At 42.2% G+C, this 12766-nt stretch overlaps 1 protein-coding gene across 2 annotated transcripts in view; it reads right to left on the reverse strand.

Annotated features, from left to right (window-relative positions):
• Positions 1 to 727: 727 nt before the first annotated feature.
• The window catches only part of LOC133050098 (cyclin-Y-like protein 1), a 35303-nt gene continuing 23264 nt past the window's right edge, over positions 728 to 12766 (reverse strand). The window contains exons 6-10 of one of the 2 annotated variants that reach the window (XM_061134222.1): positions 12271 to 12322; positions 11307 to 11426; positions 7268 to 7434; positions 3885 to 4047; positions 728 to 2759 (exon numbers count right to left, since the gene is read on the reverse strand). In XM_061134222.1, coding sequence (XP_060990205.1) covers positions 2643 to 2759; positions 3885 to 4047; positions 7268 to 7434; positions 11307 to 11426; positions 12271 to 12322 — 619 coding nt within the window. In that variant the 3' untranslated portion in view covers positions 728 to 2642. The remainder of the gene's footprint in view (positions 2760 to 3884; positions 4048 to 7267; positions 7435 to 11306; positions 11427 to 12270; positions 12323 to 12766) is intronic. The other variant, XM_061134223.1, reaches the window with a different exon arrangement.

The following is a 12766-nucleotide window of genomic DNA, read 5'->3' on the forward strand; positions in this document are numbered from 1 at the left end:
CACTCAAGATGTGACAGCATTTCTGCTTAGTAACTGGCATATTATTACATGGTACAAACTATCTTAGTGATTTGTCATAGTTTTTCTCTCCTTCTGCACTAATTCAGATTATTTCTCCTAATCAACAACTTACCAAGAACAAAGTTAAAAGATCTGACCCTAGGTAGTGAATGAAGGTGGATGAAGACACAACAGTACTATCAGGAGTGACGGAATACTTCGCGAGTACAGTGACTAGGGTCCTAGAGAAACCTGATGGTGGTCTGGTGTATCACATGGCTTGTTTAACATCACCCTCTTTATAACAACACAGTTCTGCTTCCTCTTATTCCATTTTCTCTCCTGTTCAGTGGCTTGAAATCCTCAAGTAACTCATGTTCTGATTCAACAGTATTTCTGTAACTCCTTTCTGTGTTTTACCTTTTATCTTCCAGTGTGCTTTTTTCCCCGGTTGGTACAATAACACACAATTCCAAAGTGCCATCTAACGCACCATGCCACTGAGCACCACAGCCAGTGATTTTAAGTGTACTAAATTATCTTCTGGTTGAAAAGAACATAAGCCGAAGAAATAAATGCCTCTTAACTAAAGGCAACGGTCAAAGAAACTTTTGAATGGGGAGTCGGAAAATGCTTTCAGGCCTGCCTATCAGAGTGGACTGAGAACATTTGCGCTAAGCAGAGCCGTGATGTTATGTGAGCAGTGAGAAGATGCACAACAGCCACGTATTTTAATTAAAATAGAGTTTATTAGCTTTTCTTTTAATATAAACATGAGGAAGAAAAACCACACAAGTTGTAGCATTCTTTTCAAAATAAAACTGCAATCGATACTTGAATCTCCAAGCTCCATAAACAATATTTTTTGAGGTGGTAGACTGTAATATTTTATATCCATTATTTATCATTTATGTCTCTGTCCTTTAAAAATGATGGAACCTGTGGCACTCAATATAATGTGAAGCCTTGCTATAAAGAGAGAAAGTATTTCTAGCCCAGAAATGCTTTGTTTACAGGCAAAATTCCTAGGATTATGTTTGAGAAGGTAGGAGAAAGATTTTACATAGTTGAGAACATGTTTTTTTTTTTTTTTAATGTTTCAAGTTTAGGTGACATCATTACCAATTTCCTAAAAGACTGATTACTGGACCTCCCTGTCTTTTAATGGGCTTCCTGGTGGCTAAGTGGTACCCTGTGTTTTAAAAAGCCTGAGGTAAGCGTTCCTAAGATTTATCTTTCCTCAAGTAACAACTTGAAGTGACACACCTACAGCCAGGTTAACACGCAGAACAGAAAAGCTGTTTCATGTCGCTTACTTTCCTGTCACTACTACTAGGGTCCAGTTCCTTTCAGTTTATTACCGAGAACTAATGCTATTGTTCATTATTCCTTTACCAAACCTAGAAAAAAGAAACTTCCGTGCTCAAGCAGATCAACAGCCCAGCCAGGCAAAGGACTATTTTAAAAAGAGGAGGCCAGGTCTATAAAGATACAAGATATCCTCCTGAAGTCTTTGTGCAATTTGAAGCTTTGATACTTGTAGAAATATAAATGCTACAAACTTACAAAACATCACCTGAGAGTTTACTTGAATTTCTTCTAAACTCATTTAGTTTTGTAAATTTTAAACATTAAGCTCTTAATTTTAATCTTTTGTTTCAGCCTATTGTTTGCCATCTTCAAGAGGGACTGAAACAAAAAATTCAAATTAAAAGCTTAACATCTAAGATTTACAAAACTAAATGAGTTTAGAAGAAATTCAAGCAAACTTTCAAGTGACATTTTGTGTCTGTAGCATCCAAGCACACTGTATTAAAGCTTAAATTTGCACCAAGACTTTTGGGACACCTTCTATTTCACTATCTGCTTATTCCTGGACTAACAGGTTGGCTAGAATTATGAAAATATCCTTTAATACAAGTATTTAACAAAGAGGAAAATCATCAGAAAATGAGAAGCACCATTAGAGTTAACAAGAAACGCAGCTCGGACCCAATAGAAGTAGGTAACAACATACTTTCTCTGCTTATGATCCCAAACATGCTAATATGCTAATAAGTAGTGCTTGCAAAAAAACTGAATGACAAGTGTTATTCAGCAGCTTTTTGGTTTAAACTGATTGCCAAAAATGACTAGCAGCTTCAATGAAATAGGGAGGAAGAATCCTTCAAACAGTCTGTTCCTAAGTGGCTTTATGAGTCGTCAGGACTCATTGTTTGAACAGCAATACTGCATTGATTCTAAAGGAATATGCAGCAATATGGGCGAGAAAAATAGGAAAAAGTAAAAGTTATATAGTGTCTTTAAAGTCTAAAAATTTAAACTATTAAAAAAAACCTCACATAGTTCACAGTTATCGGCCTACACAGTAAGCAAATATCTGTGGGTGGGTTGGGAGCTTTTAGCTTTGGAGTGGTTTTTGTAACTCTGTTTCCATTAAAAAGGACAGAAGAGTGTGTTGCCTTGACAAGGTCCAGTTTTTCCTATGACCATAACCTTTGCTGTCTGCAAGTCTCTTGAATTCAGTGTCTTTCTCCTAGGTGAAAATACTAACTTTGCTGGTTTCTGAGCAGGAGAGGTGGTATTTCTCCAGTCCTTGTTGCGAGGGGTTCATGATGTTACAGCCCCTCACCTCTCTCTGTTCATGAGAGGATGGCATTGGAGCGCTGAATACCAATGAAATTATCAGCGCTGAAAGACCTTCTCACAGCAACTCTGCCCAAGTCTTTGTATTTGTCTTCACACAGTCTGGAGATGGCCTAAGAAAGTCAATCAGATAGAACGTAAGTATAATTGGGGGAAAAAAGTTCCAACCTTAAAGAAAGCAGCATTGATAAGCCACACATCTGCATTCATTTAGGTTGACAGTTGCTGCTACTTTGGATAGCTCATATCTACACTGCTGTTTCCCTAAGATAATATTCTTCAAGGGCTATGATGAGATTGCTGGGGCAGGGAGGAACATATTTAACAACCGGGTTCCCAAAATAGGCCCCATCTAACAGCAATATGATGTTACCTACATACTAGGTCCTTAAGCATAATGAACACACCTGAGCAAAACCAGTGTTTACCCAGCTATTCAACTTCTATTCAGTCTTCATTATTTACTACACACTAAGAACATTTTAATGAGGTAGGTGTGTGTTGAAGGCAAGAAAGGTCTAGTGATGAAGCACTACAAGGTGCTATTTTACATGCATGTAAATTATTGTAGAAAAATGTCTTATTTCTAAAGTACCAAGGTACCAAAAGAGTGTCAACTTTATATGTATTCATTTCAGTGGCACATTCTGCTGTATACCCACCAGAAATCACAAACGACTTCAAATTACTCTGCAAACCACTACTACAAATGCCTTCATCCCATGTCTGTTACCACTTCCATTAAAAACCCACCTACTTTCTACATCCAGTTTCTGAACCCACATTATAATTTCCAAGTATAGGTCTCACAGGTTAGCCCCTGATGCTTCTGGTCTAATAAACTCATGGGGCTGAACTGTGATACACACAAACACACACTACAAGCTCAGGCAGTTAAGAGTGGTAAGTAATTATCAATGTACATATGATTAGGGATACAATTATAAGAAATTATTCCTGTATGGTTATATGTAAGTGTGGAGGTTCAAATGGAAAACCATTAAGAACAGTTAAATCTGATTTAAAATATTCTGAATTATGGTTACATAAGAGATATCTGTAATTTTTTTAAAAAAAATAATGGGATATCTCTATCTAACCCATAAAAGACACAGGGAATAAGATGCCAATGGGTTAATAAGCTCTTCAAACTGTTAGTCACGGCGTAGTGTAAGTCAGCCACAGATGCTGGCTTTGGTGGCTGACAGAAAACCCAGTTAGTGAATCCCCAGTCTTACCTCTAGGCTCTGTGCTCTTTCTTTGCTAAGAAGAGCAGTTAGAAAACTCAGGTTGTTGTCATCTGCTAAGGAGCAAAGGTCAAAGTAGTATTTGGCATAAACACTGGCGGAAACATTAATATTAAACTGAAGGAGCTCCAGAAAGTGCCTTTCCATCTCATTCCTGGGGGAGGAGAAGACAAAACCAACATAGGACAATTTTAGTCAACTGGGCTATCTTTAGAAACCCCATTCTGTGCCACAACAGCTCTAAATACAGTTTGGAAATAAATAATGGCTCCCCAGCTGGATTAATACACTCATGTTCAAACAAGGTGCAGCTCTTTGTGGTTCTTCCTGCGTCCTGGCACTTGGAGTTTGGGACAAGGTGGGGAGGTTACGGCCCTCTTATGCACCCATGCTGCTGACTCGGGGGCTCCTTCTTCAGAGTTCCATTAGTGCAGCTGTGCATTCATGCTCCACGCTCACTCACAAGGCCCCGCTATAGTCATCAGATGAAAGGAATGATGTATGCTGTTTATTAGCTCTGGAGAACTTGCAGACATTTTCACCGATAACAGGAAGGGGCTTACTGAAGTAGAGACACGCCAACAAAAGCAGTAGGCACATCACCACGGCAACAAATGGGGCCATGGAGAGCCACTGCTATTATCTCTGAGGGGAGAAGACTCTTGAGGCAACAAGGATTCATCTCAGATAAATAAATAAATAAGCTACACTCCATGTGAAAGGGAATCCCCTCCCCCCGCTCCAGTGCAGGGGACTGTGGCAAAGGGCAGAATGCAAGTTTCTGTTCCTCTTAATCCCAGTAGGACCAGAAGGTGTTCCTGGGACAGGATGGGATACACTTTTTAAGCTATGGGAGGCAGTAGGATTAAGGGGAGACGTCTTGGCTAGACTAAATGCACCTGAGCAATGACCCCAATGGAGCACTTCCCCCTGTGCTCCGTCCGCCGGCCCTGACTAGGACAGAAGGTGCATAGGCACGCAGGGGGCAAATTCAATGAAGTGGGAAAGTAGGGTCCTGGGAGCAGGTCTTTCCTGTGGGACCATACACAGTCATTAGCTTGTCTAATGTTTAAGTAAATAAAATCAGAGTAAGTCTTACCACTTTCACAGCAATCACTTTAAAGAGTTAATTATATAAAAATGATAAATACCCAGACAAATGAAAGTGACTTATTTTTCAAAATATTTGTTTCCTGGTTTTAAAGTGTTACTATTTTATCCATTGGTAAGTCATCAAATGTTTGATGTTCTCCTGCGTGGAGAGCAGAGTGTGAGCAGAAATGAGGTTTCTCATTTGCCGAACTTTAAACCTAACTGAACCTACCTCCAAAATTAATTTCCTGTTCATATGGCCATAAGTCTATAGAAATGTAAATCAGATAATGTTTTGATAATCAGCTAATCAGGACTTAATTTACTACGGGAATAAATGCACTTCACTATCCCTTTTATATTCTCTTCCACTAATACATTTTAATTGTGTGGAAACACAGTACTTCATAGGATTAACATGTCTATTAACAGAGCTTTACTTACTGAAGAAAAAAGCATTAGGACTACAGAATACGCTTCTGCGTTGTTTTTTTTTTTTAATGACTAGATGACTGAAGAGCATGCCATTGATAGGCGCAGCAAATTTTCTGAACAGCAGCTGCTCAATATATTCAAACAAGATACATGGATGTTAGAAAACTTTTAAGGAAAAGCTGATAGATGCCAATTTTTCAATTTAGACTCAAAATGAGACCATTACAAATAGCAGCCAACAGCAGGGGGATGAGACAAATGTGACTTGAACACTTGGCTGTAATGCTCTCCAGTTTCCAAAGATCATAAACAAAAGCAACCTATTACGAACATAGCTCCTGGTGATTCTGTTGTACACAGAAAAGTGCTGTTTACAATTAGCTTCTTCCTGTAGCTAGGCACTGCCATCAGTGCTACTGGGCTCACATCTATGAACATCCACACACTTCCCTGCATGTTCTCTGATGCTGTAACTGGACCCAGAGCCCCCATTAGCTTAGCTGCAGGTTCTGAGAAAATTTCAGCTGCCATGATGGCAGACCTGGTGTTTATGATTACACATTTTCCTTCCTTCAAGGAACCAGTTCAAAGATGGATGATAGTGGTGCTCAATGTCACCTTAGTTTCTACAAATTCCAAAAGTACTTCTACTTATCTCAAATTATCTGCCGTAACACTAAGGTGGCTACCAGCATTATCACCATGACACTTTTTATCATCAAAGTGGACATTTTCACCAAAAGCCACTTGGACAGCTACCAACAATCACTGGTCCCTTCTCTTAGTCACAAGCTTCTTTGCTTCAGTTGTAAATATGCACTTTGGTAAATCTGAATTAAGAGTCAGGGGCAAAGGTAACAAAAACAAACTCTTGCCACTGCCTGCCATGACCTTGATTGTCCTCTGCTGTTCATTATAATAAAGAGGTGCCCCTTTACGTTTTCCTAAATGCCACCCACAAGGACATTTTTGCTGTCAAGTGAGCACATCTAGAGTCTGCTGCAAATACCTCTCTGGTTCCTGCTGCCTCCCACCCTCGGGGCCCTTCCCTGCAGCCAGACAGCAAGCCTGATGTTTCACGCCCATGGGAGCATGCCATCTGTGAGGAACCCCCCAAGTTAACTCGAGGCCCCACCAAGTACCGCTGTGGTTGCTGAGTGCCCCGGGTGAGGCCCACTGACACTTCCTGGGCTACCCGAGACAAAGGAGTTTCCTAACTCAGCAGACCTACTTCTAAACATGGGGAACACTCCTGACAGTGGAGGAGACAGAACACAGAGATCTGAAACCTTTCTATTTGGTCATCTGTATATCACGGTTTCCGTAACAACAGAACCTTAGAGACAACCTCAGATTACAAAAGAAGAAAAGACCTGCAAAAACAAACGTACAATGTGTGACTCAAGTTGAAGTTATAACCTCAGCAGTCTGGAGGTGCTAAGACCTCAGCAGTGACCACTTAACTTCCAAGGCCAGACATGTGTCTCTTAAAAACAGACTGGACCTGGTAGACAGCTTTAAGAAAGACGTGAAGTTCTTTACTGCATCATGTTGTTCTGGTAGTGAGCTTGTAAAACGGCAAAAACCACCAGAAAAGTAATTTCAATTTATCAAGCAGAATATTACAACAGTAACACACCAAGATTTAACTAATTAATGATGGGAAATACAAATGGTTACACTACAGCTAGACAGAAAGAGGTCTAATTTTATATTTATACCTAGTTCAGCTCTCTGCGCAACGTAACCTTTCTTAAAATGTAACATTTCTTAGGCTGTAAACTTTATGGGAGCAAATAAGGTATTGGAAAATGGTTAGACAGTTCACCGTAACCTTACAAACTCACATGTCCTCAACTGTAATGTCCTTTAGGATCTGGGAGTAGTCCACATTCCAAATAGCCTGATCGTCCCAAACCTTGGAGGCAAGAAGAATGGCTCCCAAAACAATTCTTTTCCAGTTAGTGGGGCAAATGTCGATCTCAGCATAAGTTAAAAGCCTTTCTAAGTAAACCTGCAAAAGTAGAAGACTGACCTTTGATTTTAGTTCAGTTTAAGGGCCGTGATAGAATTGTTAGGAATGATAGGTTTCATCTGTTTTTAACATGTCTTTTATTTTTTGGTTCTACAGATACTTTTGCTCGGCCAGCCAAGGCCAAAGGCCAGTTGTAAGGCAAATGTTTCTCAGTCTGGTATTTCTACTCTGCCCATGTGAATTTCCAACCCAATTTTGGTCACAGGAATGAAAGGACATCTCAGCATTCTAAAGACAGGCATTGTGTTATTACCTTCCCACTTGTAAAAGGCAGCACGTATAGCCCAGCATCGATTCAACCGTTCAGTAAATGCTTGAGTGCCTACCGTGTGCAACGTACCTACCATACTGGTGGTGGGTACGTGGCAATTTTACATAAAGCTTGAGTATGTAAAACTCTGGTAAGACTGAGCATTTCTTTATCTTCTCTTCAGAGGGTGAACTTGAAGATAATAACTGGTGGTCAAGAGAGCCTCCCAGGTCAAGGAGCCTCCCTGCTGTGCCACGCAGGACAGGCAGCACAAAGCAGCTGTGCTTTCCATTTAGTGCCTTTTTAGGGAAGATTCATGCACAAAAGAGCTCTCTGTTCATATCCCCGATTTTTCACATCTCCATTATTTCATAACTCATTGGTCTTACATATTCTGCAACTTAGTCAATTTGTTTGGTTCTAAGGTGGTTAAGAGCTGCCGGTGTCTGAATCCCTGGGGCTCCTCTAAATCAGCCAGGTAGTTTGTGGGATGACTTCATGGCTTCTTTTATATGTGTCAAATGGCTATTCTATAAAGAACCAGACCAAGTTAACAGCTGAGTAAAGATTAAAGACATAAGTTGTGATGGTGTTACCTCTGCAGAAGAAAATATATGCCATTGGACAAAAAGAAAAATGTCCCGTTATCAGACTGACAGCTCCGATCTACCAAAGCTCTCCAAACTCAATTGTGTTTCAAACACGGTTACTGAGATTATATACCCTTAGTGAACTTCTGCCCCCCACTCCCCAGAGAACTCCGCATGCGGCAGTACTCTCTAAGAACGAGTCTCCCACAGGGTCCGCCCCTCTGCTGTATTATGGCACTGACAGAGGCAGTTCAGCCTCAGGGGCAGTCCCTCAGCTTCCTCTCAGCTTCACTAAAGGCAAACCTGGTCTCATTTACACCACTTGCCCTCCTGTCTCAGTGGAAGTGACATCTCTTTCTTTTCCCTGAAGCTAACTCTTCTATGAATGAAGTCAGTCCCACCTCTCATTTCTGCAGAACACTGTTCCCACAATTCATCTCTTCTTGAACAAACCCCCTTCTCTGTCAGAGATTTTCTCCAATGTTCTCTTACACGTTCTCAGCCCATCCGTCACCACCCCTTAGAACACTTCCTTCAGGAAATGTTCTGACACTGGCTCCTCACGACCCATCCTCTCCTTAGCCCATTTAGTCTGCCCCTGGCCGCCACTGCCCCGCTGAAACTACTGAGGCATGGTCACTGCTGCCTTCATGACAAACAGCCAGCACTCTTCATCACAGCGCCCCACTCCCCAGGCCTGCCCTCAGAGCTGAGAGACACTGCCACACGCCTGGCTGCCGGGACCAAAGACCTCCACTTGAGTTATCTCACTACCATCTGTTGGGAATTCTTATCTCCACTTTCACTGGTCACCTGCCGGCTCTGCTCTTCTGTCCGACACTTCTGGCTTCTATCACTGCCGTTGCCTCCTAACTTCTCTGCTTCCACTGACCGCCAACCACAGTCTGTTCTCCCCAGAGCAGCCAGGAGAGCCTCTCAGATTAAGTGCACTTCACGGGCCTGCCCAACATCTGCCAGGGCTCTCCCATCAAACAGGTCACTTCTGTGGCCTGCTAGCTACGAGGCCCTGTGTGAGATGCCATCGTCCTTCTGTGCCCTCATCGCCTGTGCCTTCCCTCATTCCCTACTCTGATCACAGCGGCGCCTTGCTGATCCCTCAGCACAGAACCGCTCCTGTCTGTGCCTCGTGATCTGCCCCCTGCCTGTGCTATCAGGCCCCTCATCTTCCTCAGTCCAGCCAGGTCCTGGTTCAGATCTCACCTCTGTAAAGAGGCTCTTCCTGGTCTTTCTAGCGTGCATGCCTTAAGTCGCTCAGTCGTGTCTGACTCTGTGACCCCATGGACCCGTCTGGCTCCTCTGTCCATGGGGAGTTCTCCAGGCAAGAATACTGCAGTGGGTTGCCACTCCCTTCTCCAGGGGATCTTCCCAAACCAGGGATGGAACCCAGGTCTCCTGCACTGCAGGCAGACTGCTTCCTGTCTGAGCCACCAGGGAAGCCCCTCTAATCTCTCCATCCCGTTACCTTGCTTTCTCTTTCTAGCTTTCACTACTACTTCAAACAGTCATCTTTTTAAAAATACTCATTTTAAAAAGTCTTACACTCTGTGGTACACCCGATACTTACACACACTGTAAATGAACCATACTCCATAAAAACTAGAGAAAAACAAAACCTTTATGTCTGCTATACTTACCCTCAGAAAGGCAAGAACTCTCCTCTATGCCCAGCACTGAGAACCGTGACACGGGCAGGCATTTGGTGCCTATGTATGCCCTAAGGAGCTCCTTGGCAGCACTCAGCACATGCACCATGCTCTCCTTCTTCAAGCTCTCCTGGCAGCTCTTCTGATTCTCTCCTGGGTTTCCTACCGCTCCGAGTGGCCACTCCTCTGGGGATGTGTCCTGTAAGTGCTGACAGTCCCCACAGATCTATCTTCTCCTCAACTTTTATTTAACGTACTTTCTCTGCATTTGAACAGCTACACGTAATTCCCTGCCTCTCGCTCAGCTTCGGGCTCCAATCCCGTACAGTCAAATGACTGCTAGACACGGTCACTCTGCTGTCGCACAGGTCCATCGGGCTTCACTTGTCCACAAAGAAATGCCCCTCTTCCAACCCACACACCCTCTCCTGCCTGCATTTCCCAGCTCTCCACGTGCCAGCGCCACTCCTGCCTCTCTCAAGCACATGCTAACTGAGCACTGTAACTGGCTCGCAGCTCCAAGAAGAGGCCTGCGTCTGACCCGGGGCCCACTGGGGGGAAGCCTCCTCTCCTACACTCTGTCTGCAGGGGCGCAGGCAGCGGTGGACGCAGGCCCTCCCTTCAGACCATGCAGCTGACCTTCCCCTATAGGTTTGCTATAGGGAGGAGTTAGGCAATCCCAACTACCTCTCAGCTGAATATGATGTATTATTCAAATAATAAAATCTTACCATAGGAATTCAGTATGGATGACAGAAAGGTCCTCACATAGCTGGAGCTCGGCAGGCTAACCTGAGTAAAGCCTTTCCAAGCACTGCTGACACCCCAGTCCTGGGTACCTTCACACGCAGGCACCAGGGGACAGCAGAGATGGTTAACACTGTCGTCCAAGGTCAGGGAGGTGAAGGCAGTCGGTCTCAATCAAGACACACATCACAACTGCCTAGGCAACACAGCCTGAGACTCAGAAACACACTGAATCTACACCTGCCGTGGGCCAGGAAGTTCAGTGATCGCCTCCATCCTACCACCCAGCACACTTTGCCGGTGTGTACCTGAGTGCACTGTGTGTGCATGCATCCTGAGGTGTGGAAGGAGAAACCAGAAGTCTCTCCTGCTGCCTTTAACATCAACTGTTTTGTGATGAGAAAAGCAATGGCAACATTGTAAATCATGATGATTACTAAAGCTCAAATCTGTATGTTTTAATTCTTTTTGATACATTTCTCTTTAATAAAGTTCTGATGATCATTTCAGGAACCTACTTTCATTTGAAAAACAGGCCCATACCTTCTGTACAAGAAAAAAATTTCTAGAGATGCTTCTATTAAGAGAAAAATATATTACCAAAGTCACTACTGCACATTCAGCAGTCAGCTGGGCGGCACTGAAAAGAGTATGAACAAATCTGTAAATGAATTTGTGTTCAGGATCATGCTTAAAGTACTCCTCCGGAACCCTTTCTCGCTGAAAGAAGAAAAAACACAATGTTAAGTATCCACTGAAGAAAAATACTTAAAAGTACCCTCAAGATAGCAATCTTCACACGTGGGCCCACGTGCTACTTAAAATAATTTTGACTAGGTGACATATCTTGTAGTCTTTTAAATATAAACAATTGGATCCTAAAGTACCATAGTGATTCAATACTCACTACCATTCATTAAAGAAAAATGCAAGCACAACCTCAGAAAATGTATTTTCACCTTCTTCCCCAAAGAATTCTAACCAAATGCAAACTCTTTTTAGGCTCAAAGTCTTGCTGATCATTGTACGTCATCAGACTTTTCTGCAGTCAACTATGAAAACACCTCTCCAGTGTCCTGTAACCAGAGGCTCTAAGAGTGTGCTCTCTTACACAGCGGTCACCAGCCACATGTGTCTACTGAGCACCTGAAGAAGTGAGTTTTTAAACCCTGTCATTTTAATTACTTTAAAATTTAAACAGTTTTTAAATTTTCTCCTTAGAGGTCTTACATATGTGTTAGGAAATGTTTCTATTGTGTGATGCTATGGAAAATCATCCTTTAAAAACCTACATTTTCTGTTACTTGGGTATGTTTACTTACCTGCTCATTCATCATACAAAGCGTAACTTGGTTCTTATCAGTCACACCCCTGACACAACATGCTTTTGGTAAAATTACTTGACATAATATGGGGTGGGGGAAGAAGACTTAAAGGAAGACAACCTTGGCTTTGAGCTGGAGGCAATAATTTTCTTCTAGTAATTAACTTCAAAGCAAATCAGCATGAAATAAACACAACTGTAATAAGAGAAAAATACACCTTCAAGAAAAGTGACACTTACTGTGAGTGGATGTGATCTCTCATCAAAAATGTCCAAGGACCTATTGGCATCTCTATAAAATAAGAATGTGTATTTTAAAAATTAATTCAGGAGTTACTAGCTTAGTAAAACATCTGCTAAAAGTAGAGAGAGGAGTAGAGGAAGCTTAACCTTAATGAAGCAAACAGTTTTACATATTCTCCTGGATTCTGCCCTTAGAAAGGTTTTCTGACCTATTTTATACTCAGCACACCAAGCTGCATGAAATCTCTTCTACAACCAGCCAGACCTGCCTTTACCCACACAGACCCCTTCTAACAGGCAATGTTCGTAGACCAATACATTTCCACTTCACTAACCTCACAATGGAATATACAAGGACATTTTATAAAGTGGTAGTAGTGGGCAATAAAGTCTTCTAACTTCAATGAATGTAAATATGAGATTCATGATTTTTTCTTGTCTCCACCCCCTTTTGTTCTTCATATTATAGTCTTATTGTTTATTTCTTCTTGTC

Source organism: Dama dama, chromosome 31, assembly GCF_033118175.1.
Source record: "Dama dama isolate Ldn47 chromosome 31, ASM3311817v1, whole genome shotgun sequence".
NCBI classification, from domain to species: Eukaryota; Metazoa; Chordata; class Mammalia; order Artiodactyla; family Cervidae; genus Dama; species Dama dama.